This window comes from Pogona vitticeps, chromosome 3 (assembly GCF_051106095.1).
Source record: "Pogona vitticeps strain Pit_001003342236 chromosome 3, PviZW2.1, whole genome shotgun sequence".
Classification (NCBI taxonomy): Eukaryota; Metazoa; Chordata; class Lepidosauria; order Squamata; family Agamidae; genus Pogona; species Pogona vitticeps.
Genome location: NC_135785.1, coordinates 102,321,793 through 102,349,066, shown reverse-complemented (window position 1 = coordinate 102,349,066; position 27,274 = coordinate 102,321,793). Strand labels below are relative to the sequence as shown.

The 27,274-nt window shown below is 39.1% G+C and overlaps 1 protein-coding gene across 15 annotated transcripts in view; it reads left to right on the top strand.

Moving 5' to 3' along the window:
- GRID1 (glutamate ionotropic receptor delta type subunit 1) overlaps window positions 1-27,274 on the top strand; it is a 911,822-nt gene that overhangs the window by 342,411 nt on the left and 542,137 nt on the right. For all 15 annotated transcript variants that reach the window (XM_072995117.2, XM_072995121.2, XM_078390967.1 and 12 more), the window contains exon 3: window positions 24,863-25,147. In XM_072995117.2, the coding sequence (XP_072851218.1) occupies window positions 24,863-25,147 (285 nt within the window). The remainder of the gene's footprint in view (window positions 1-24,862; window positions 25,148-27,274) is intronic.

Below are 27,274 nucleotides of genomic sequence, written 5' to 3'. Positions count from 1 at the left end.
TAATCCGGAACGGATTAACCTTCGCTATGCGAGGCACCACTGTACTCAAAAGTGCCTGGGATTGTGCAGTTTGCCTGAGATCACACAGGCTGGCTGTACTTGCAGGAGGCACAGCAGGGAATTGAACTCTCAGCCTCTGGCTCCTCAGCTAGATACTTAACTCATTGAGCTTGTATGTTAATATATAAAATATATTATATTAAAAATATTATATTTATATTTAAAAATAGCCCTAAGTGACTGGGTGATCATGTGATGAGTTATTGTTGGTCACTATTATATATCAACTTGGGTGCCAAGAGGTACAAGAGTGGGGTACAACTACGTAAAACTTGAACTGGAGATGAAAAGGCCGGGTTTGGAATCACCGGTGGATAATATTTGGGCATCTGCTAAGTCTGACCTCTACTGATAGGACATGGGTTTTCTTAGCCTAGCTGCTTCCTCTTGTTGTTCCTCCTTGTTCACTTGTCCCCTCTATGAGAGTAGTTCACTTGCCTTTGAGGTAAACAGGTCTGGACCAAAGAAAAGAGCATGGGCAGTGAAGATGGGAGGCTATGGGCCAATCAGACATAGGGACAACTGGGAACATCTCCTCTGCTGCTTGGAGGTTTTGAAGGAAGGAGACTGCCAAAATCACACAAGGAATTGTGTTGTGTTGGTAGGCAACTCTCCACCAAGCAGTATACCTTCCTTGCACCTGGGTTGCTTCCAGAATCTCATATGGATCACTTGTGATTTTTAACATCTACATGAAACCACCGGGAGAGGTTGTCCGGAGTTTTGGGGTTCAATGTCACCAGAATGTGGATGACACCCAACTCTCCTTTCCACCTAATTCCAGGGAAGCTGTCTTGATTCTAAACCAGTGCTTGGCATCAGTAATGGTCTGCATGAGGGCAAACATACTGAAAATTAATCCAGATAAGACAGAGGTGCTCCTGGTTAGTCAGAAGGCAGATGAGGGAATAGGGATATTACCTGTGCTGGATGGTGTTACATTCCCCCTGAAAACTCAGGTCTGCAGCTTGTGTGTACTCCTGGATTCATCCCTAAGCTTAGATGCCCAGGTCTTGGTGGTGGCCAGGAGTGCATTTGCACAGCTCAAGCTGGTGTGCCAGCTGCACTAGTTCCTTGAGATGTCAGATCTGGCTACAGTGACACATGCCTTAGTTACATCCTGTTTGGATTAATGTAATGCGCTCTGTGTGGGGCTGCCAGTTCAGAAACTTCCGCTGGTGCAAAACTCTGCAGCCAGACTACATACAATGTTGTGAGCCACTTTGGGTCCCTTGTTGGGAGAAATGTGGCATATAAATTTAAATAATAAATAAATAATAAATAAATATGTGCACTGAAATATGTGATACGCGTGGAACAAACCATTGGAGACAAGTTGTAGCTTTAAATGTACTGGGAAAGTTTAATGTTTTAAAGAAGATGCTGAAGACATGATATCAAAAGGAAACATCTCATTTCTTGATGATTTTTAAATCTAGAAATGAGTTCCAGTGTGCTGTCCCCACCCCCTTAAATTCTATTGCCTGCATTTATCATTAATCTCACATTTAACAATTAGTATTTCTATTTTATGTCATTCTCTTTCGAATTGCCCAATAAATTATACAAATGTTAAAATTAATTATAAGATTCTGAAAACTCCTCTAATACCGAACAATAATTTTTATTAAAGTTGTCAATTGTCTTTTCTTCATAGTTAATATTGCTTTTACCTTGACATAAATTAGGACCCTTATGTATTTGAAAATTTCCAAAAGCAGGCACTTTTACTGTCTTAAGGAAGAACAGTGAAAGAAAGAATGATTAGAAGATGCTCAACCAAATGTCAAATTCCATTGTATGAGCTCTTAAAAAGAAGTAGATGTGCCAGAGTTAATGCCTGTCTGATGGCTTGCCTGTGTGGATGATGAGCCATCACTGACAGAGCTTCTATCTTACCTCACATAATTCTCAGAAACAGTGGTTTCTGATGGAGTCCATTCGTATAGTCAACTGTGGGTAATCAAATTAATCATTTAATGATTAGAAATTAGATAATGGCTAAACTAATTACCAGACTGAAAAAAAAATCTTCAATTTCTCATTTCATTCCATAACACAGTGGAGGCTGAATTTTTTTAATTATTTTCTCCTACTGGTCAATAGGTTGAAACTAAATGAAAATTTAAATAATTTGGGTTGTATCCAACAGTGACCTTACACTAATAGAAAGTGGTTGCAAGGAGCTGCATGTATAAATTCCTGTGCTAATACACCCAAGTAACGTGACCTATCTATCTCCTTTCCTCACCACACAGACCACTGTGTTCATTTGTTTTGAAGGTTGTTTGTGATGACCCTGGGAGCACATGGTCTGTTTAAAGACTCACAGTCTAGTTGGAATCATGTAGAGGCATTAAGTAGACAAACCAACATTTCTGTTTGGAAGCTTTTGCTATCTCTCTGCTGTTGAAATAACTGTGGAAAAAAATCTTGCTGCAGTCAAGGGGGAGGGGCAGTTTATGTAACTGCCACATGGAGACAGTGATTTCCCTGTAACTTCCACCCCACTGTGAGGCTGTCAGAAGCCACATGCCACCTTGAACACACTTGACATCTGAAGCTAAGCAAAGTGAGACATGAACAGTTCTTAGATAGGAGATGATCAGAGAATATCAGGGATCTCCAGGTAGGGGGAGAAAAGGATCTCGCCTCAAACCTTGGACAGCTGCAGTCAGTCAAGAATTGACAATAATGTGCTAAATGGGCCAACAATCTGACTAAATATGAGGAAGCTTACTATGTTTCCATTAGCTCCTGTGCATTATTCCTTGGGACCAGAAGTGGAAACATATACACTGGGACTAAGTGAAGAGGGCCTTTCTAAACACAATGATGGAGTACATGAGTCTCCTTTGGGGAGAAAGCTGGCATATAAATAAAATACAATAAATAAATAAATAAAATATCCAAACCCAAGCCTTAGTAGTGCACACAATGCCACATGTACAATTTATATGCCAGTGAATTGGCTTGCATTCCATATTTTTTGGGCTACCACAGAAATTCATCCAGTTCTCAGAATGAAATCAGGCATGCTCAGCTAACAGGTCACTGAAATGCTAATTATATTAACTTTCAACTTCATAACTACATTTTGGATGCTGCAGGAAAAAAGAAAACCCACACATGCACATATTGTGAATTGCTAGTATATCCAGTAACTAGCTTAAGGCTTGGAAGAAGAGAGCATTTAATAGAGCAAGCAAACAAACAATATGTGGAAAGGATTTATTTATGGATGAGTAGAAGCTTCTTAGGCAGTTATGAATTGGAGGGGAAAGGGAAATGGCTCATTGATATAAAAGAGGCTTAGACTAGGCACATGGATCTTAACCACAAGATAGACAAAAAAAGGTCTTCTCCAAAACCAGCCACTTGAAAGTGTGGATAATCCTTTTAAAAAGTCAGATGTTGCATTGAGGGGGGGGGGGAAGTATATTTGGAAATATGGTGATTGGTTGAGCCTTACATATTCTTTCTAGTTAGAAAGCTGAACAACAACAAAAAAGACACACTGGCTGAAATCTAGTAGTAAATTGCAATTAGACTATGGCAATTAAATCAATGGAATTTACAAAAGAATTGACTCACCCAATCCTCATTGATTCAATGGGTCTAGTTATGACTTATTACTGGATTTAAGCCACAGTGTCATTTCACTAACTTTCTTAATGATTGGTGGCACAGTCCCACACTGGTTGAAAATGGGTTCTTAATTTCTCAGCCATTAACCCTTTGATTGGCATCTCAAACAGAATCATGCAAGGAAATCTCACCGAGGTTAATGTAACATCTAAGTCCTCAGTACTACCCTGTTCCCCCCAAAATAAGACCAAACCTAAAAATAAGCCCTAGTATGGTTTTTCAGGATGTTCGTAATATAAGCCCTACCCCCAAAATAACCCCCAGTTAAGTGAAACCCCGCTCTCCACCATTGTGCAGCAAGCAGAAGGAAATGACATGACTATATTTGAATAAATGTAGATTGTTGTACATGAAAAAATAAGCATTACCTGAAAATAAGCCCTAATGCATTTTTGGAGCAAAAATTAATCTAAGACCCTGTCTTATTTTCCGGAAAACATGGTAGTAATGTATGCAGGTCCTCTTAAGAAACTGCTGATCATCTTGAGAATTTTTCACATGTGAATTTCTCTCTATTTCTTCTGGGCAAAGATGTTCACTTTACTCTTAGTGAGTGAGAAAGGTACACCCCTTTTTAAAATTTGAGACTGCACCCCTGATCATTTGGAAGCTTTGTGTGTTTAGTGCTGTGTATTGCACACAAATCTGTTTTGTTTATGTACTTCTATACAGAAATACAAAGTCTGTTAATGTTAATGTATTTTCCTTCCAGTTCTTTGGCAACTAATAATCTCTTTCAGATAGCAGGCATAGACAATTTTGAAAAAAGGGTTCTTCTTAGTCAGCAAATCATTAACGTGTGGGTGAACAGGCAAGCTAGTAAAACAGGCTTATGGGCTAGAACATTTGTGAATTGACTTGTAAGGCCGAATTATTTCCCACTATAAACATTATTCTGACAGTACCACAGATCTTGTGATCGTTCGTACTTCATATTGAAAAATATGAATTTCTCACCATTAAATAATGTATATCTTGTAGTATGTTAGTCTGGAAAAAATATCCAGGGCCTTAACCTTCTGCTTGTTAAGTACTGTAGCAGGATGCAATGTACTTAAACAAACCCAACCACATATTTATGCATCTCCATTCATAAATGATAAATGTCTACACAAAGCCAATTCAACATCCTGCTCAGGCAACTGTTCAATAATTTTATTGCTCAATAAATGTTGTCATTATAAGTTTATACTAACTTCTAAGATCTTTATATTTGTTTCTGCTTCCCCTAATCCCTGGATTGCTAATTCTCTCAAGACAGTTCACTTATTTTTTTCCCTCACTTTTTCATGTGAATTAATTGAGAGAAAGCATGGTTTTGTTAGGGGCTCTGCCTTCAGAAGGCCACCAGTTAAATCCTTGTCAGCCTTCCTTAAGTATTCTCAGGTGTCAAGCTCAGTTAAAGGATCTTGCCTTCAGGCAGGGAACAGCAACATGAGGCCCCAAGGGACAGTGTCTTTTCCTCAAGCAGGCTGATGGCGATCATCAACCTGAGGTCACAGTGAGCTGCTTGTCTCCTTCTACTTTTGTGAGAGAACTTTGCCCCAAACTCTGGGGTGCTACTACCAAAGACTTGGAATTGGACCAATTGCATTGCAAACACTTAATCACCTAAAGATGTAATAGGGTTCCATTTTCCTCTCACTTTACTTGGGATGTGAAAAATACTTGCTAAGTTCCTTGTTCTTATTGACTTAGGCTGTTGAAACATCCTGACTAGGAATTTTCAAACCGGGGGAGATCCTTCAAGTCCTTCCCAAAGCGAGAAGAGGAATCTCACACACCCACCTACCCATCTCTACAATTCATACGAAATGTCTCTTTGGAAAAATTGTGTCTTTTCGCCATGAGAAGTGGAACAGACACACAGCAGGGACTGGTTGATTGCTCAGAAAGATGCAAACAACCCATCAGATTCTTCTTAAAAGCCCATGAGGCAAATCATCAGCTGCCATAATTTTGCACAGTTTCTCACATGTAAGAACAAAGCCAATGAAGAGTTGCATTCCAGCATCCTGCAGAGAAAAGGGTTCACTATGTTCCATTCCAACAATTCTTCACTTCTATTTTTCTAGTCATGCTAAAGCTTAGAATCCCATTTTTTCCAGCAAATATGCTTTAAAGTGGTTAGAAAAGCCTACCTTTCCACGTGCATCCTAATTGGGTCCCTGAATGATGCTTCAGCAGCAAGGAATAATTACTGAACCAAATTCTCCTCCCATAGGTACGCTTTATTATTTTTTCTTAAAGGCAGATTGAAAAGATCTCACTCCAGAGATATTTTGAGATATTTCCGTGCCAGTTCTAAACCCTCTTTTAATAGTCTCTTTGTCTGTTTTAGTATTGGTCTTATCATGATTTTCATTGCATTTTAAATTGGAGCAATAAATAAGCCTGTTATTGGGCATCCACCAAAAGCTTACAAAAAGGCTCTTCGTTTAAATCTGAAAGACTGCAGCAATGCTGCCCTTCAGGAACTGCACTGCAATGTCAGTATTAGCTATAAGGGAAAACGGAATGTGCCTGATGCCTCTGGAGAGTCCTCTAGAAGTTCCAACGTAGTCCTGTTTAATGCAGTGTAAAATGTGTTGAGGACTTCCACCCTAAGGCGTTATTGGTTACACCCAAACTGTTGCAGGAGCTCCACAATGACAGCGCTGGTAGGAGTATTTGGAAGAAATTGGGGTATGGAGACTTCATTCTACTTTGCCAATGTAACAAAAAAAAGGTTGCTGGCTGGCTGAGAGCATCTACCTCTCTCCAACCCCTGTACCATTACTTCTGTCACTTGCATACATTGTCTTGGTTGCATCAGTCTTATAGTTCTAGCAATCTCTCTCTTTTAATAGTAACTTGCTTTTTCTAGGGACATTAGCTTTTCTCCTTTGGGAAAAGAGATCTGTAAGTGGATTTTTTTGGTGGGGGGAGATGAGAGGTAATTGAAGGCTTCTACAAGAAGCCCAGGAGTGACCACAGACAAGAAGAGGAGTTTGACGTGCCTAATGTTTCCAGCCAACACTTCCTTGCTTCACACTCTGGGAGAAGAGAGGACATCCCACCCCATGATTTCATTATCTCTCGGAATAAACACAAGTACTAAATACTGTGCACAGACCTCCAGTATTTAACAGATAAGGATAGGCAATTCTGTCAAAGGCAGTTTAGCCCAGGTTCTCATAGTTTCTGGTGGAAGATCTATTGCTCCACACACACTTTTCGTGTAACTTTGTCATTTAACTCAGGCTTCGCAAACTCAAAAATTATGTGGGCCTGGTAGGGATGCCATTTCCCTTAGTGTTCAGCCAGGTTCTGGAAACTTGTAGTCTGACTGAGTGTGGAATATGTAGCGAACATTAACTGACATTCACTGCCTCCTCCCAAAACAGGTAGCAGAAGCATGGAAGAGTTAGTATAGGACAATGGTAAGAAATGTGTGCCAATCATATTTGGCCTTAGGTATTTGACAGTTTTGTGGCACCAACATCCCATCTGCAATATGAGACAGATACCATCCCTCGCCCTTACAGGGATTTTACTGATGTATGAAAAGCCCTTGAGCATTTTTGCTTTAGTTACTATTAATAATAACATCAGTAGGTAATGTGGGTATTTTTCAGAAGTTCCATTCATCTGAGCCTGTACATATATTGCACAGTTTAAAAAAAAACACTAATGTTCTCATTGTCCGAATATAGATCTGTATGTAGTCAACATGGCATGATCCTTCCTCAAACAGGGAGGCTTAGGAGAAGTCCAGGATTTGCAGTACAGGGGATTATTGGAGAACCAAGGGGGGAAAACTCTGAAACAGTCCAGAGTGGGCTGAGTATGATTAGCAGGCACAGAATGGTAGCTGGGAATGGAATAGAATATCTTAAGAATATACATAACTGGAGCACTACATAAAAACTCTCTGTAATGTATTTATTGCAGTTGCTGCTTGCATTCAGTGTAAATTCTTCAAAGTACTGTATATCTTTCTCATTTCCCCCTGGCATATATGGAACAAACATCTTTTGTAGTATGGTTTATTTGTCATTTAATGAGCAGACTTTCTACTACTAAGGTGCATTCCTTTCTAATTCCCCAGTTCATGTTTCACACTCAAATCTTATTTACTGAATGCACATTAAAATTATGCATTTGATCAATGCATCAGTTGACCACTTGATGGCATCACTATGTTACATGGAAATTCATTTTGCTGAGTCCCATAACACATTTTTACTTTTTTGATGAGTGAAAACATTCAAGATTTTTTTTTTTTTTGGCCAGAGTGTTAGAGGAAGAAATAATAAACTTCAGTAAAAGAAATGAAGGCTGCAATGTCAGTTTTCCAAACTTTGTTCTATTTCTAGGTTTACTAGTAAGTCTTACTACTGTATTCACCTATATAAAAGGTTAATGGCCAGCTCCTTTTTTTTACAGTGAGATGGCCTTTTAGTTTTCCTTTCCCCTCCTTTTTATTTCTCAAGGAGTATCTTTTTTTTTTTTTTGGACTCTTCTTTGCTCCTTATCATGTGGCTTTCTTTTGCTCAGAACCATGGCAAGTAGCCATAGCTTTTATTGGACAGCATGCTGATGGTGCCCCTTATAAGTTAAAGGACGTACTGTACTACATTGTTCTGGTGCTTCTGAGATTCTCAGGTTTTGACTCCTCTCCAGAGTATTTTAAAGAGTTTCATGGAAGAAAAGTATGACACCATTATTTTTGAGAAGCATACAGGCTGCGCATGAGGACAGCCACCCTCCTGTCTTGCTTGTAGCATAATTGTTCCGTTTAGCACTTATGCGACTGTTAATGTGAAAAATACCACCTATTGTACTTTTTCTTACTAACCAAGTGATGGATATTACTCTTGGAACCTGACTTTGTGACCTTGTCTGCTATGCATGACAGCTCTGTTTTATCTTACAGTATGTGTCCTGGGTCTAACACAAATGCGTGTCTCCTGTCCCACCAGTTGAGCTCCAAGAATATGGTCTGTAGATCTGAAAGCTCATAATCTTAAGTCTAGTCAAAACCAAATGGAAAAGCTATTTCTCCCCCACAGATGCTGACTCTGCTCTCAATTATTTACCATGACACTTGTGATTGTCTGACTTTGCTCTTATTCTTCTTCCATATCATTACCTATTGCTGACAGTGCTGTTTCTCCTACTGTATGCTGTATTCAGTCATACATTTTGCAACAGTTACTCCTGAACTGAGAAGAGTATATCTGCTCTATAACTTAATTATATATTTTGGCTTAAAGAGCAGTGACTTGACTGACTTACAATATCCTCTCAGTATTTGTATACTAAGCCTCAGTCATGTCATGATGTGAAATGCAGGGATGTGGACCTTAGGAGTCAGTTCACAGGGGTTCATATCTTTATGCGCAACAGTTGGTGTACATTCTCTTCCCCTTCCCTTAGAAACAGACGTGGTGAGAAGGAAGTGAGATCTGAGGAATGACCTAGAAGTTAATAGTCATAAAATGTTAACAAGGCTTTACTAAAAGAAAACAACTGGGGTGAGTAAATGGAGTTGACAGGTTAAGCAAAGTGAGATATAATTATTAACAATAAATAAAATAGGGATCAAGAGCATTGGAGACCATTTGAGTCTACATATTTCTTATATGAAGACTTTGTCTTGTCTGCACCAGAACTGAATGGTTCTGCAGATCTTGGTCATTATTGTAAAGAAGGAAATATTTATGGCAAGGGGAAAGTCCTTTGTATGACTCACTGTGAAGATTCCATATGTAAACAAGTCACTGGGGAATGATCCAGCGTTTGTTTTCAGAACTCTGCTGCATTTAAGCTGGAAACTTGATTGCATGAGAAGTGAACCACTTTAAAAACATGTGGCTTTGTAGTTTGGTAGCTGGATGTGGGCTGTTTGTAATTGTTTCTTATATAATGAAAGTGACAGAGGTAAGAAGGTGTGAAATGAAGCAAGGGTATAAGCAAGATGTCTGAGGTAGCTTTTGAACTGTGCATGGGCCAGAGAGATATGTTGCATGATTTGTTTGAAATTGTCACATGGGAAGGGTTTTAATACATATCATTACTTTGACAGAAGACAGAGTGAATAGAGACAGCTATTTACTGTGGTAACTAAGTGTCATGTGCAACTGCTTGGTAATCTGGTAATCTATAACACTTCCTGACAAGTGTTGAGAAGAAATTTAGCAGGTATGCACGCCTGATTAGAAATCTGTGTCAGCAAGGCAGTGATAAAAATTTTCTCTACAACACTTAGCAGGATTTTACAGACAAGTGTTTTGTCAGGTGAAATTTGCATGCTATAGTTAGGGGCCAGTTGGTCATTCTTCATTCACCAGAATAGACACTGATCTATAGGGGATAAGAGAGTGGGGGGAGCATAAACAGTTTACAGTATTTCTTTTTAAGAAGCTAAAATTGACTATGAATTGTGCTTTGGGAATCTCCTGGATTTAGCAGCCAATTTGACTAAATACAGTTGCTAGTCTTAAATCAAGTACAGTGGTGCCTCGCTTAGCGAGTGCACCGTATAGCGATGTTTCCATATAGCGATCCCTTTTTCGGGATCGCTATACGGAAACTCCCCCGATCTTCGCAATGGGGAAAACCCGCATTGCGAAGATCGGGTATTGCGGCGGCCATTTTGGAGCCGCCGAACAGCTGATCGGCGGTTCCAAAATGGCCGCCGGAAGCCCGGAAATGGCTGCTGGCAGCCGTTTTCGCGCCGTGCCCTCGCTTAGCGAAGGCGCGAAAATGGCTGCCAGCACCTGGAATCTCGCTGAACGGGTAAGTAACAAACGTATTGGAACGCATTAAACGAAGTTTAATGCGTTCCAATACGTTTCCCCTACCCGCTTAGCGATGATTCCGTATAGCGAGGGTTAATCCGGAACGGATTAACCTCGCTATACGGGGCACCACTGTATACCCTACTGGATCAGTTTCTCAAATGTAAATCAAGAGTTATATAAATCCTATTGTTTCAGTGGATCCACTCTAGGTATGGGCTTTTCATGTTCATATGAAAGAAAGAAAAAAGCCACAAAAGGGACTCTCATGGGACTCTCAAGGATCTTTCATGCTTATATGAAAGGAAAAACAACAACAACAATAACAGAGCCATGTGTCAGCATGCCTCCTTGGGATTATTCTTTGGAGTCCTCATCCACCCAATTTATTTGTGGTTTCTTCCCTCCTCTTTTTTTCCTTTCCTTAATTATTTTTGCTGCCGGCCTGCTCTGCCTGCTGCATAACCTAAAGGGAAGGAAAAGGCATCATGTGGGATGGGGTGAGAAATATCCCCATAACCTAATAATTTTGGTTTGAAGAGGGAGTTTGATTCTAATGTTTGCTTTTATTTGCTTGCTAGTTTTTGTTGGTTTTTGGGAGAGCAGGGTATGTATGTGTTTTTATGTTGCCCCCCCCCCGGTGTGTATGTGTGCTGGATGGTTACTCTGTTTGATTGGTTTTTGAAAAAATATTTCTGTTTCTGTTTATCTGTTCTGTTAAAGATGTATATTCTGGTGGGTTTGAACCTAAAGAATGACAATGGTGTCCTGTGTGATTATATATACCAGTGGTTCCCAACCTTGGGTCCCCAGATGTTCATGGAATAAAACCTGCAGTCGCCTTTACCGCTCACTGTGCCAGGCAGTATTTCTGGGAGTTGAAGGCCAAGAACTTCTGAGGACCCAAGTTTGGAAACTAATATTAATTTGATCATCTGAACCTTTGTCTTGCAGTCAGATCCTAATCACAACCATTGTGATAGAGTTAATAACTTCCTTTATCTGTTTCAAAGTCCTGGTAAGGAGAACTGTTGACAGCTTAGAACAGTTACCAACATTTTAAACTGCAAAATTTATACAGTACTCCATCTAGAGATACAACCAATCCATTCATCTGAAGAAGTGCACTAAGACATGAAAGCTTATGAAAAATAAGAACTAGCTAGGCTTGCAAGTACTGCATGACTATTTCTGGTATTAATTGTTTCATGGCCAGAATCCTATTGGTGTTCACTTAAAATATCTGTAACTTGCTACAGCTAATTCATAGGCTGCAGCTTGATATTAGGCATATGATGAGGCATGTGACATCAATAAGATTCTGGCCAGTGTTTAAGATGAGGAGAATCTCTGCTGTGTTGTGTAGATTTACAAGTAGTAAAAAGAGAAAGCTTTTGATCTTGATTCAAGATAACAATTCTACTTAGTTCAATATCATGTACCATGGTGAGTGAAACCACATATGGTTTTTAAGAGATGATCATTTAGTGAAAGTTTTCTACCTACATCTAAACATGTATCATCTGTTTGTTTTATAAATTACCCTCCTACTTACTGGGTGCCTGCAACTCATGTCCAATGAAACTTTTAAAACTTCCTAAAACATCAATAAAGACGGGGAACAAAAACATGCAATAACATTTAAGAGTGACATTAAACATGAAAGTAAAGAGCAACAGAAATTAAAGAGCACATTAAGAAGAATTAAAAGGCCAATGGAATACAACATTCTTTATTGCCTTTTGCAAGCAAAATAAGGAGGGAAGCAGACTCGCCTTTCCTGGGAGGGGGGTTCCTCAATTGGGATCCTGCTGTCCAGACAAGGAAGAAACAACCCTTATAGTGAACAAGGCATTTATAGATTGTGTATGTGTAAAACATGTGTGCTAAAGTTTTGTTTACAATGCATGGGCATATGTTTTTTCTCTACAGTGGATCACCATATATTTGTTAACTCACTGCTGAATCTGTGGTTTGGCTATTTTCAAAAATTGTTGGGTTGAAGGGACTGGGGTTGATGTAATTCATGATGGCTCATTAAAGTGTGAATTGACAGCAACAGGTAGGCATGGAGCAGCCAATAATGATTGGCTGCTGAATGTGTAGGTCATGGGTACAAATCCCTATTAGTCTTTGTCTTGTACATGAGAAGGGGAAAGAACAAAATTGTTTTGGCCCAGAGGGAAAGTGTATTTTTTGGCACTTGTGAGAAGAGAATGAGAGTGGGAATGGTGTTTGTGCAAATTAGTCCAAAACTACACAATTAGTCCATTCATGCAAATAAAGCAAACTGCACAAAAGAGTTATAGTAGCTACTTTATTGCAAGGACTTTTGAAGACAGGAAGCATTCAGGGGGATTGTTTATAGTGTCCCCCCCTTAATAATTAGCCAGTTATTTTTCGCTTGCTGTGTGTGTGTTTTGTTTTTCAGAGGGTACTAGTTTTATGCATAGGCAGCTTATTTATATAGAGACTCTGGGAAGAAAAATATTGGTCCTTGTCTTGCTCTCACTTTATGCTAAGGAGTCTTGTAGGGCTTGAAAAATTCTCATGGAGCTGTTTCCACTGATTTAAATCAATGGAAACATAATCAAGATTTTGAGGTATAAACCAGAAATTAGAGGTGTGTGAATACCATCAACTCTGGTTTGTATCCAAATATATCTACAGCATTGTAAGCTATATTGGAGGCACAAACTGATTTGTTCTTAGATTTCTGAAAGTATATGTTGGCTTCTGTATGTTTCCATATTGGGAGAAGAAAGGCTAATACTGTGGAAAATAAATGGATGCGACCAAGGGTGAAGGTGCTATACAGTGCTATCAACTTTGGGAATATTGTGGACCCTCAATTTTTAGTCAGAGCTCCTACTACCTTTCTTCCTTTCTAGCTCCTTGGAAGCTCTGCTCAAGGAAACTATCTGTAAGGGATGTGGGAGGAATCCTCTTGGCACGCTTAGTCACTAGCCTGGTTTGCCTCAATACATCAATTCACTTTCAAACTCAAATTTGAATGCTTGATATTTAGCCCTCACTTACTCTGGAACATACATGGGCAGCCATGGCAATATATATATATCTGCTAATAAAGGCCAACAGCAGGCATTAAAAAAAGATAAACAGGAAAATAGTAGAACATTGCAGTGGTGTAGGTGAGACGAATCATAGTTCATAGCTTTACTTTGACCTACTCAATTAAAGCCCATATAAGAGAGAGTCAGTTATCCACCATACATTCACATATAGACTCAGTCCTAAGTGCAACGAAGACTCAGTGTAGCTTCCTTTTAAAAAAAGACAAGAAAATGCATGAATGTGGTCAGTTTAATAAACAATGTATCATTCTCCCCTTGCCATGCTTGGACACATACTATTGCTCAGATGGGTGGCTAGGGAATAAACACAGTGTGATGAGATTGACTGAAGCCTTTCATAGACCTCGGTGACTACAGATTCCAGAAAATCCTTTGTCTTTCATTGATACTTCGGTGTCAAACTCCTTCTTCTTTGATCCTTCCATCGTTTGCTGCAACTGGCCCCAAGTATTTCTATGTAAATGCTATTATTTTTAATTCCCAAAACTTTGTCTCAAAGTTCAGCAATTTGTAGAGGTGCCCAAACTGAGCTGAGCATGACTGGGAGCTTCTTGAACTGCCCACTCTCTGCTCTGGTAATACAGAAATATTGCTGCATTGCCCCATTTTTTACATTTTTCCAAAAACAAAGCCCCTCTGTGTTGGAAATTGTATAACCAGTGTATACAGCCCTCCTGTCTATCTGTTACACACTCAGACATGTCTGGTTTGCATACTCGGTCACATGCTTCTGCACCTAGGCACGTAAGAGCCATTCACACAACTGTGAAAATTGCTTGCGTAGTTCCCCTTAAGTGTGCAGTATTTTGCAGTAGTGTTTGACCAATGAGTCTATTCCAGTCTAGACTAATATTGGATTTGTGCCATGGATTCACTCCAAATAATTTAGAAGTATTATTTATATCCATTGGTTGGATTGAGTCAGCTCACAGTTTAAAGTCACTGTGCTTCAGGATGCTGTGAGGCTGTATAAAAACTTGTTCTCTGTTAGTAAGATCCATAACAGCATTTCCCTTGCATTTAATATTGCAGTTGTTAAATGATGAGTATGCACATATAAAATAGGTCTAACATTATTGACATTTTGTTTGTTCATTCGGTGTGAGAAAGGCTGATACACTTTCTGCTCAATTTATATCACGGTTTCCTTAAAGCATGAAAGAACATTCCCACCCACTTCCTATGAAACATTATTCTAGAGAACTAGAGACTGCTTGGGTTTGCAAGTGACTGAAGTTTGTGGGCTGTAAAATCAGCTTGGCCATTTGCTTGATTGATCCATAAAGACTCAGTGGAGAATTGTGTGATGAAACTGTTGTGAGGAGATGTTTCACAGCTTTTGATTCTTAGCTAACAACACACACACACACAACTTTCGTCTTCACAGTTTTGCTTTTGACTCATATTGAGTGAGTAGGAGTGATCTATAGCAATGAGCAGATACCAGAAAGAATGTGGTAGATTTGACTTGAGCGTCTGAAAGAATCCAAAACAAAATCTTTCCCAGATATGAGACAATATTACAAAACAATTTCTACCTCAGAATGGTACTAGGGCTAATGTAAGTGCCTCACATAGAGATGTAATGAATGCTCAGGAATTTATTCTACCTCTTAATATGATACAGCTATATATACTATGGTACTTTATTCTATTCTTTCTTTTCTTTTTTTGCTATTTATTTTGTGCTTTTCCTTTTTTCTAGTTAGATGTTATACACTTCTCTCTTGAATTGCATGGGTTACAATACCACCATTTTGTTTATACACAGATTTATTCCAATAAATAAACAAATAAATTCTGTGCCCCAGGCCATCCAGAACCCCATGAGTTCAACACCGAATATGTCAAAGTTGCTTACTTGTCCCCAAACACAACATCTCTAATTCAACCTCTAGAACAGGAATTCATAAGGACCTTTAAGGCTCATTGCTCCCCCCCCCCTGCTCTCTCTGTGTATATGAATCAACAGCTTATGCTTTGTGGTTACATTTGGGAGGGCATGAATTTATACACAGTTTTTGAACTGCATGGGGGTCCAGTGCTGTTGAAGGGAGAAGTATACTCTAGATATGTTTTTCAATTTGTGTGATTTCAGTACCTTATAAGGTTAGGATTGAGGTTTTTTTTAAAAAACAGTATAATAATGGATTTTTCACATCTTTTCTTTCATGTATCTGTGAGAACAGTAGCTTTGAATTTAAATATATAAAGTAATGGTCCACAGGTCATCTACTCAAGCACATAGATATAACACTTGATCTCTTTCACATGATTATAAAATACATTAATTTAGTTCACATATTCTCATTTGACTTTGCGCACCTCACAAAACTTCCATTGGGTTCTTTGGTAGCTTTGTGTCCTGGCAGATTATGGGACCAGAGCAAACCAACTTCATGTGTAGAACTGTCATGAATTTTCAGCATAGGACATTTGGTGGTCAATTAAACTCATACGCTTAAAAATATGGATGACAGTGGACATGTCACCATAGCTGTTCAAAATTAGAACAAGTTTGTGAATGTATTCCTTTTTATATAGAATATGTGTGCTATTGGCTGAATGGAAGATTAGAGACAAAATAAGGATAAAGTGTTGTTTCCCCTTATATGTAGTATATACATATGCATATATTAAAATTGTTTAAGTGATAATGCCAAATTATGTATTTACTCTCATTGAAATCAGAGCTGCTGAACAAGCACCATGCAGTTTTTTAAAAAAATGCAATCATAGTGCTGCTTTTAGAAAGGAAATAGAAGAATGACATGAAAAATGAGAGTGAAACCCAAGAACAAACCTCAGACAGGAAAACATAAATTATATTTAATGTTTTATAGAAAGAAAGTTCACACCTGATCACTATATAGGAAAGCTGAATGAAACATCTCTTTGTTATCTTTGTTGAGTAATGAATTCAGTCCAAAAATGGGAATTGCTAGTATAAATGGGTTTAGGGTTGATGACTAAGTGAAAAAGTGTTAAATCAGATATTTGGGTTATGGCTAGTAACTCACTGTATGGAGTCACTGTAAATTCTAAATATACTTTTGATTGCAGTCTCTTGGTTGCCTTCAGAAATATGTCCTTGCAGACTAAACACAGCATCATTCTGCATGTATTGATGTGACTGTCCCTTTCCAATTCTCTGAATTATTATACTGTATAAAGGATTTATTTTCATTCTCCTGCGCATCTGGCTTGTCATATTTACTGTACATGTAAGTTCCTAGCCATCCCTGCAAATCAACCCCCATACCTGAATCTCAGGCTCATTCGGGCATGTGAAGGAGGAGCCCTCCAGCTTGGTTTGTTATTCTGGAGTGCTGGCAGCTTCTTCACTGTTATCAGTGTTATGTAGATTAGGGTAGACAAATGTCTATCCCTACAACTGCAGCTCCCATCTGCCCTGTCTAATGTAGCCAGTGGTAAAGGATCATGGGAGCGTCAGTCCAACAATATTGGTAAGATCCCACATTCCCCATTCCTTTGCACTGTACATCTTGCATTGTGTGGACTTTACATTGTGCATTTAGTCCATGGGATATAGAAATTCTGACCCTTGCTAAAATCGTCAGATTATTTGACTTACAGTTGTATGAAAGATTACTGTTCCTTCTGTTAAGAAAGCACTGTGATAATTGTAAGAAGCAGGTGAATTAGTAGTTTTAAATATGTGGGCCAAGTGTCTTTATATACACAAACAATTTTTCTTGTTTTCCTCTTCAGCGGGCCTCCTTAAGCCTATCTCTGTTGAGTATGCAATAATACTTTATATTCACGTCCTATGCTAGCATAGCAGATATTTTCAGATACAGAATTATTCTCTTGTTCTCTTTCTGTCACTTCTGTCAAGCAACTTCATATACATCTTCTTTTCCTTCTTTTAAACAATCCAGGTCATTAGCTGAAGCAGAGGGAGAGAATTGCTACAGAGGTGTCCTCGGAAAGATCTTAAGGCCTAATTAAACATACAACTAGTTAGCCTTCTGACTTAATACATTTTGATCTCTTGGCTAATCAGGACTCTTAAAGAAATTGCCATCATTTTAATGGGTTTAGATTAGAAAACCAATCAAAAGAGGGAGCTTGGATGAAGACTTTAGTCATAGAAGGAATGTCAAGCTTTGATTTTTATTTTTAAATGACCTTTAGATGAATCTCATTGTATAGTAAAAGGTGTGTGCAAGGCAGACACTTTTTTATGCCAGTATATGTGTGCTCTACTTACACTGGAGGTATGTAGATGAAGGGGGCTCCTTTTACCTATTTAGCATAGTCATAGTCCTCACTGGGCAATTTCAGCAAGACTAAACCAGTCCATATGTGAATATTATTTAAAATAGCTATAAACTGTTTTAATCCACTGAAATGAGTTCTCTACATTTGCTTTAATTACCGATTTCAATGGTTCCCAATGTTTTTTCACTTGTGTACCCCTTGGCAGCCCATTCCCCTAAATTTTACCCTTCATATTGGAGAGGTGGGGCTGGGAGGAAATCTCTACCTTCTTGTCTCCAAACCCCTTCTTCATCACTTCTGGTAATGTGCACAAGTGTGCAAGCCAGCAAAGGGGTTAAAATGCATAAGGAATTTTGTGTCATATAAACTGCCATCAATAGGAAAGGAGCAGGTGGCCCAAGCCTTTGGGTCAGTGGTGGAACAAGAACGGAGGCCTCCTTAGAGTGAAAGTTGATTGGTTAGGCTCTCATATAGTGGGCGGGGAATGAAGGAAGAAGCTGAGGGATTTCTCACTGTTCAGGATATAAATAATAGTCTTACACGGTTGGTGTATGTGCCTTTTCCCACCATTATTCAATATTTTTTTTTTGCATACCCAAAATGTCCTAGTTTGTATCCCTGGGGAGTACACATATCTCAGGTTAGGAATCACTGAACTATTGGATTCAAGGCCAAAGAACCAATCAGAATCCACTGGCCATGCTAGCAGTAGGAGTCTGGGAATTACAGCCTTAAAAAAGGTAACTTTTCTGAGCTCTGCTCTCAAATAAATGTGTATAGATTGCAACTCAAAAGAAGAATAGCCACGCTATTTATTCCAATCGGCAGGCACTGATTCGTGGTTTTGTGTAGGATTCTTTTTTAAAATCCAGGTGTCCTGGAATCTAAACTTTCATACATGAATACAAAGAAACTACATTTCCTGTTCTGTTCTGGTTTATGGAGATAACCTTTATGATGAACAACTCTCCAACGTGGCTGCCTGGAATAAAGCACCAAGAGAAACTAGAGTCTCACAGTCAGGCAAATATCTCGGTTACTACCTTTTGATGTGACCAATAAACTGCCAAGTTTAGTAATCCTTTCAGTGTACAGTTTTGGACTGGAAGCATCAGATGGGCAGACTCTCGCTGAACGTGTTTGTAAGACTCCAGTTGCTTTCTTTTATAAAGGCTGCCTAAGTAATGAGATAGCCAGACAAATTATTTTCACTGCATGTGCAGGAAAACAGGAGTTGCTGTGTAATGTATACATGTTTATTTTAACATGTGAGTGAATCAAAGAGAGTGGTACTGTTCCACTCCACATGTAAGCCATGTATAAAGGGATAAATCAAGTTTTAATTCTGGAGCAGATCCAAAGAGATAAGTGGGAGTTATTTTCACGGCTAATCAATCTCTCTCTGATTTCAGTGGGTCTACTCTAGACAGGACTAATACTTGAGTTAGCTGAAATGTTCACCGTAACCTGTTATGCTTTCATCTACCCATTTTCCTACTGACTGTTATCTACTTTTCACTTTAGTTTCTTTAGCTTTTTCTTTTTTCATAAGAGTTAAAGGGTTTTGCCAAAAGAGCAGTGGGGTCAGTCAGCGAGTTAATTTGAAAGGGGGGGGGAGAAATCAAAGACTACACATCCCAAATATTAGCCTGCTCCCTAAAACCACAGCATGGTTTAAACAAATGACGACGACGATAGATATGATGTCAGAGTAGGATTCAGGGGGCCTGGGTTCAAATCCCTGCCTGGCCATGAAAATATTTTGAGGGGAGGCAGCAGTGGTAGGCCATTCCTTGAACACTTCACATACCTGAAAAACTCTGCTATGGCTACCAAACGTCAGAAGCAACTTGATGGCACATAACAATAACATTATAGAAGCTTCTTTGTGTTGACTCAGTAGTAAAAATCTTTATCTTAATGTCCACAAACACTTCTTTAGCATTCCTTGGTATTGTTGTTGTTAAGTTACTTTTTAAGTTATGTTGACCCCAATAATGAAGATGTGAAATGTTCAAGAGGTAGCTTGCCATTTTCCCATGGCTAAGTAAGTGATCTGAAGCATGGTTTTCGCAAACTATCCACTACACCACACTGTCTTTCAAGCATTCCTTAGCAGTTCAGTAATTTTTAAATCATCCCTTAGCATTCAGTATTTTTGAAATTCTTTTTAAATTGGCAGAAAGCAGGACATAAGAACATGAGACTGCATGGATAGTAAAACAGAGGATCGTTACAAACACTAGTTCCCACCCTTGCACAACATACTCCTGAATTATAAATTTTTAATACAAAGTTGTATTTTACTTTAAATTACAACCATGGTGAAGTATTCTCATTTTTCTTGCTTTATTACAGTTGGGACTTGATTTTGATCTGCTTGACCCCACTATCAGATTACAAACCTGGGAGGAGTCAGTATTTCAGTGCTGGCTGTTAATATTCCAGGATTTGTGAATTCCTTCTGTGACTTTTGCAATTTTAAATTGGGACACTGCAATGGCAGGTATCACATGCCCCCTATATGCCCCCAACTGTTTTCATATCCCTGGTGTCGTCCTGAACTATGAAGATTGCTCCCCCTGCTGTTTAAATATGAAGAATACATACTGTATAAACTACTGAAGACAGGAGGGCCTGGCGTGCTCTGGTCTGTGAAGAGTCAGACACGACTAACTGACTAAACAACAACATAAACTACTGGATTTTGCTGGATGCATTTTATCAGCCAGGACATGAATTTGAAACTGTTTTCTATATGTAACAGCAGGAGGTGGACCATCTAGCAAAAATAAAGAAAAAAAGAGGGTTGCTATTCTGTAGCTGGCTAGAAACCCTAAAGACTGTGCTGTTGCTATTGGGCTGATAATTCTTTGAAGACAAATTCTGTATTTTTGGTTGCCTTTGTTCCATCTTCTACTTGTATACTTGTAAATAAAGCCAGTACTGGCCTTAAAATGAGGCAAAATGAGGGGGGCAATAGAGGCAATAGGTTTGATATATTATTAAAAGGCAGGAAATTGTTCATTTGTTTAATCTTTACATGTTATTTTTACAGTGAAAATTTTAACTGAAAAAGGGCACCAGCTGTAGTGGGGCTGGAATGGGCAGAAGTCTGTTGGCACAACTGTCCTTATGCTGGTACAGTTGTCCTTGAGCTGGCTCATCTTGGAGATCAACTGGCAGAAGGATCTGTCACAACAACTCTAGCCACCTAGAGTGGTGGAAATGACTAGATAGGTGGGGTATAAATACAATAAATAAATAAATAAATAAATAAAACAACTGTTGTGCTGGCTAAGATTAGCCAGAAGAAGTCCCAATGAAGGTTTGGAGAAGGGCTAGAATAGGGAAGGGGCTGAGATAAGCCATACCTTCCAACAGATATTGAGTTCATCATCTGTCCATTAGGAGACATTCATGGTAATTTCCTTTCAATCACACATCTTACTTTTGTGATGATGCAGGGTCTTGGAGGCAGAGTTTTAAAAAGACAAAACAAATCCACAGCTAATTAGCTTTAAAGCCAATAATAGGAAATTCAGTTTGGTTTGTAATGGACTTACCTTGGCATCTACAGCTACTATCTTGCCCCTCCCTCCCTGCTTATACCAGATGGTAATATCTTTGCCAATGGAGAAATACCTGCATTTCCATGGTTAGTAGTACCTTAAGATGTCATTGCAAGCAAGTATGGTAGTATTTTGCGAATTAGGAGTCATGGAAAATGTTATACCCATGATTCCTGATATTCTTAGTTATGATATAGGAACCATGGAAGTGACCTTTCCCGTGTTTCTTGACATGTAAGACACTGGTGTGTGTATACATGGCAGTTGCTGGGCAATGGAACCTGAGAGTACCCTACTGTGGAACCTCTGTTTTGCAATGGACACCATGAAGTAAACTGCAGAAATAGAAGAGGGCAATGAGGAGCCATATGAGATATTACTATTATTTTTATATCTTTAGAAAGGATAATTCCCTTCCCCCTGCATGGGATAGCACTCAACTGCCTGAAGTAAAATAAACCAACCAGCCAACTAGAAACTTACCTTACTGAGAGGTTGACACCTCAGAAGTTCATATGGTTCTATAGCATATTTACTTAGTCCTTTTCAGTCTCTCGTGGGACGTGGTGGCGCTGTGGGCTAAACCGCAGAAACCTGCGCTGCAGGGTCAGAAGACCAAGCAGTCGTAAGATCGAATCCACGTGACGGAGTGAGCACCTGTCACTTGTCCCAGCTCCCGCCAACCTAGCGGTTCGAAAGCTTGCAAATGCAAGTAGATTAATAGGGACCACCTCGGTGGGAAGGTAACAGCATTCCGTGTCTAAGTCGTACTGGCCATGTGAACACGGAAGATTGTTTTCGGACAAAACGCTGGCTCTATGGCTTGGAAACGGGGATGAGCACCGCCCCCTAGAGTCGAACACGACTGGACAAAAATTGTCAAGGGGAACCTTTACCTTTCAGTCTCTCATATTATTTTTAGTTTGAGATGACACTAACGCCAGGCTGTTGTTCCTATTTTGTTCTGATTTGTTTAATCCTCACTATTTATTTTTTTAGCTTCCCTTTCCTTTATTTCCCCCCTCCCCTTCCGTTTGAGACTAAATAAATTACCTGTATAGCATGCTAAGCTCTCTCTGGCAGTGGGCCTGGGAAATCAAATCTGTTCGCTGTTGTAGGTCTCCCAGTTGGCAAGGCAGTTTTTTTCTTCTTGTGAAATCAGGTCACTTCCTTGGGAGACAAAGAAGAAGAAAACCATATCCCTGTAATTAACTGGGAATGGATTTAGATAATGTAGCTGGCATACGTTTATGCAAAGGGCTATCAAAGGAATATTTTTTCAAGTACCTTAATTCTCTCTCAGTTGCAACACATTTTTGTAATTTGACCCTTCCCTATAAAGAAAAAAAATAAATGGCCCTTCCTTTTCTGACTTCTCTGAAATGTATAGTCAATATATGTTCATGCAAAAATATTTGCATTAAGTACAGTATTTTGTGACTTGAAAAATATTGTTGGGGTTGTTGTCTGTTTTTCCACATATTTATTTTGTTTATGTAATGACTATTTAAGCTTCTGACTTGCTGAGTATGGGATTGAGGCATGAAAATGTTGGCTTTTCATCATTTTCTTCTGGCTGTATCGAATATATTGTCCATAGACTATACTCATTGGTGTCTGTTATCAAACGGCCAGAAACAGAGAACTTGAATTGGTACAACAGAATACATTGTTGATGGAAATGTATCTGTGAAGCAAATTTTTATAATGAATGATGAAAAAGAAAGAAAGCAGTTAAGATCCAAGGGGTAGTATTTTGTTGCCTAAATGTGGAGTGGAAAAGCTACTGTGTAGCATTAATTAGATTTCAATGCTATGGGAAAACATGTTTTGCAAGACAAATTTTTCGCAAGACAATATTAACCGCCGAACGAATTAAATTCATCTTGTGAGGCACCAGTGTATCTAGCTCCTTAGAAAAGATGATGCTAGTTGTGTCCCTAGATTATTCTCTAATTTTTCCAATTATTTATTTTCCTATGAAAGAACCTTCCATTTATCTGCTCCATTTTCAGGGCCCTATCTGGTTACATTTTTGAACTGGCTTTTAATATTACAAGGTGCTGTATTTGTTTTCTTGCCCTTTGCCTTTGTGTTACACATCTCATTATCACTCCATGGGTTGCCTGGCTGCTTACAGGTCCTGAAGTTACAGCATTTTCCCCTGAGCTTTGTCTGAAGTGCAGAGAGCTAGTCATAGAGGGCGGCCGGCTGCCCCAGAGAAGATTATACAAGTAAAGACATGCACTTCTTAGCCACCTCATAAGCAAGGCAACCACAAGAAACCTTAACCTTACCCTTGAGATACTCTGAGGAATGTATCCTTGCTTGAAATTCTTTTCAAAGGGAATTTGTTTCCCTTTGAAAATGACTAAGAATGGTTGAAATTATGGTGGGAGAAACATGTAGCACTTTATTTATTTATTTAATTTATTTAATTTACGGTATATGCCGCCCACACTACCCGAAGGTCTCTGTGTGTGTGTGTGTGTGTGTGTGTGTGTGTGTGTGTGTGTGTGTGTGTGAGAGAGAGAGAGAGAGAGAGAGAGAGAGAGAAACCTGTTAACAATTTGTTTTTCTGTGCTGTATCTGAACTGGCATTTTCTAGAGGAAATAACAGTCTGTTAGCATCACATTTTTATATCTTCCTGAATTCTAAGAAAGGAAAAGTAACTGGAACTGAAATACTAGAGTCTTTTGTGCATTATTTTTTAAAAGAACAAATGTCCCCCCAGCTATGCTACCTTTGTTTTGAAGCAACTAATAGAGGATTCAGTTGAACAACCTGCAGAAACACTTAGAATTTGCTCAGTAGTCAATCGTGAATCGCAGGTGGCTTGAAATTTATTGACTTTTTAAAAATGCATCAGCTGTTCCAAGTTGTTACAAGACATATATGGTGGTGTTAATAAATATAGCTTCTGCATGTACTAATTCTTCACTGTGCTTCTAAAATAGACATTGAGGATGTTACTTTTTAAAAGAGACACACAATGTAGTGTGTTTGAGAGCTACAAACAGGGAGAGTGTACCATTTGTGTAAGAAATTCTTCAGAACATGGAGCATGATCCATCTAGCTCAGACAAGCCAGCCCATTCATTGGTTGCCAGCCTGTTGTTAGGAAAAATCCATAGCTTTGATATTAACATTTAAAGGAGGGTCAAGTCACTACATTTACCTAACTAGGTATTATTATTTCCAGAGATACTCATCACAGTATGCCTGCTAAATGAGACAAGATGAGTAGATCCAAAAGAGATAGCCTTTTCATCTTGGTGCCCCAGCTGTGTAATATCCCCTCCGAAGTGCTTGCCTGTGTTGTGATTTTCAGCACGCAGCACCTCTAGACAGCATTGTGTGTCTCTGTATTTCCTCAGTAGGTTAGTTTGTCTCTGGACTTGACTTGGTCACCACTTTCGAGATTGTCATCTAGCTTTCTCTTGTTGTTCTCCTCAGCCTGTGACCTGATGACCCTGGGGATATTAGCCTTAGTGACCTCTACTGGTTGTGCCTCCGCCAATGCCCTGCAGTCCTTGACAGATGCCATGCACATCCCCCACCTGTTTGTACAACGCAACACAGGAGGTTCCCCACGGACAGCTTGCCACCTAAACCCTAGCCTGGAGGAAGAAGAATATACTTTGGCAGCCAGGCCACCAGTTCGCCTCAACGATGTTATGCTAAAGCTAGTGACTGAGCTGCGATGGCAAAAATTTATAGTATTCTATGACAGCGATTACGGTAAGTGGAATGAATCATTACAGAAAAGTCCCCTGAGCCTTCCTTTCTTTGAATGTTCTGCATTCTTTGTTTCTGCTGAAGAAGGTAGACTAAAGACATGTTTTGGTATCTAACAATGGTGTTTTTTTTTTGAACCAGTGGGGAAAATGTTCTGAATGGACAGACTTCTTTTGCTTCCTTTTGAGTGAAAGGTTTCTGTGAAAACTAATTTTCATCCAAACTGCAAGTTGCTTAGCAACACCTTATCAAGACAGCTGAAGTTTGATTCATCTCACAGTTTTTCAGTAAAATATTAATAAACTGTTGACATTGATTGCAGGGTTCATATATTCTAAGCAAGGCAGTATACAACAAAAGCAACCTAACTAGTTCTATGAGACGTGCTTCTTTTTAAAGTCGTGTCGCTTACTTTAAAAATTAATTTTCCATATTGCAACATGTGAAATTTATTTCTTTATACTTGTTTACCCTGTTTCTATTTTTCTGGCTCCAACCAATTTCTCACTTAACAGGAACAGCATTTCCCTTATGGTTAGTACTGGCCATATGAAGTTTTTTTTTTCCTGGCCTGAGAATTGCTGACTGGCTTATATAAATTTACTGAGAAATCTGGAGAAACCCTAACCTCAAAATATATGGGTAAAACTGTACGTGACACACTTTGAACAATTACTGTTTGTCTTCAGTTTGGAAATCAGTAACAGAAACATATGTCAGTTGCATCAGAACCCTAATATGTGGTATGTGTTCAAGGGGCTTTAATCCTTTGTGCTCAGTTGTGATCCTGATCAGTTCCTGGGCTCCCCTGCCTACTTTTTGTTTTGGACAAAATACTATCATTGGCACCATTGGGAGCATTTCCTTTAATATGACACAAGTTGTGTGTGTGTGAGAGAGAGACTGAGAGAGAGAGATCAAGACCACAGTAGGAGGCAATGGATTAAAGCTCCCTAACTCTTATGGTAGGGTTCTTATTTAGATAGTTTCCTGCCACCACCCTCTGACCTAGGTGCTTTCTTCTGTCATGATTGATTGAATTCATGGGAAACGTAGGGAAGCTCTAGAAAAGGGAAAACAAGAAGTCTTGAGCAGAGGTCAAAGCCAGGCAAAGTCAGCTAGAGAGATTGTTCTGGAAGGTAGGTGGAGAAATAAGTGCGGGGAAAAAGAAATGCAGTCCTTGGGATCAGACACTATACAGTGGACCCTTGACTTACAGACGGCTTGACTTACAGACTTTTTGAGTTACAGACTTCTCTGGCCACAAAATTTAGGTTTGACTTGCAGACTGAGATTTGACTTACAGACCAGAAAAAAACCAAAATGGAACAAAAACGGCCTGTTACGGGATTAATCGGTTTTCAATGCACTGTAGGTCAATGGAGACTTGACCTACAGACTTTTTGACTTGAGAACCGCCTTCCAATACGGATTAAGTTCTCAAGTCAAGACCCCACTGTAGCTGATTATAGAACTAGAAGTAAAAATGAAAAATTTAGAAGAAAAGCAATCAGAATTCCAGGGGGTTAAGTGAAGTGAGGGTTTTACTCTTCATTTATCTAGAGGTAAGTATTGGTCGCTGATCTTCTACATAAAGTATGTCTGCAATGGCAGGGATTTGCTTTAGAGTAATTATGGAAATAGTATCATATGCAAAGTGTCTCCTTTTGCAAAGGAATTTCACTTTGGCCAACCATAGCTAATCAGAATTGCAGATTAACATTGACTGATGGATTGATTGGCTGAAATCCCATTAGCTATTGCTGAAGATAAGTGGGTTGTGGGCAGAACACTCCATGATTGCTCCAGTAATCTCTGTCTTGCAGTTAGGTAAACCAAAAATTGTCCCATTAGAAACAATGGGATTTACATGTTCACAGGGAGGTAAGGGATGCCTTCTTCCACAACTGGTGTAAAAAGACAGTCATGTGAACAATCAGGTATTGTGAGATCTTGTGTGCAGAAAAAAACAAACATAAGCTTGACCTTTGATGCTTGCAAATTTGAGATGTAGCCCATGGGAAGGTTAGCTTGCATATTGCCTCTGCTAGGTTAGGCAACTGGTACAGGAAAAGATATCAGTACCACTGATGAGGTGATCATTCTAGTGTGAGAATAGAGAACTTTGAT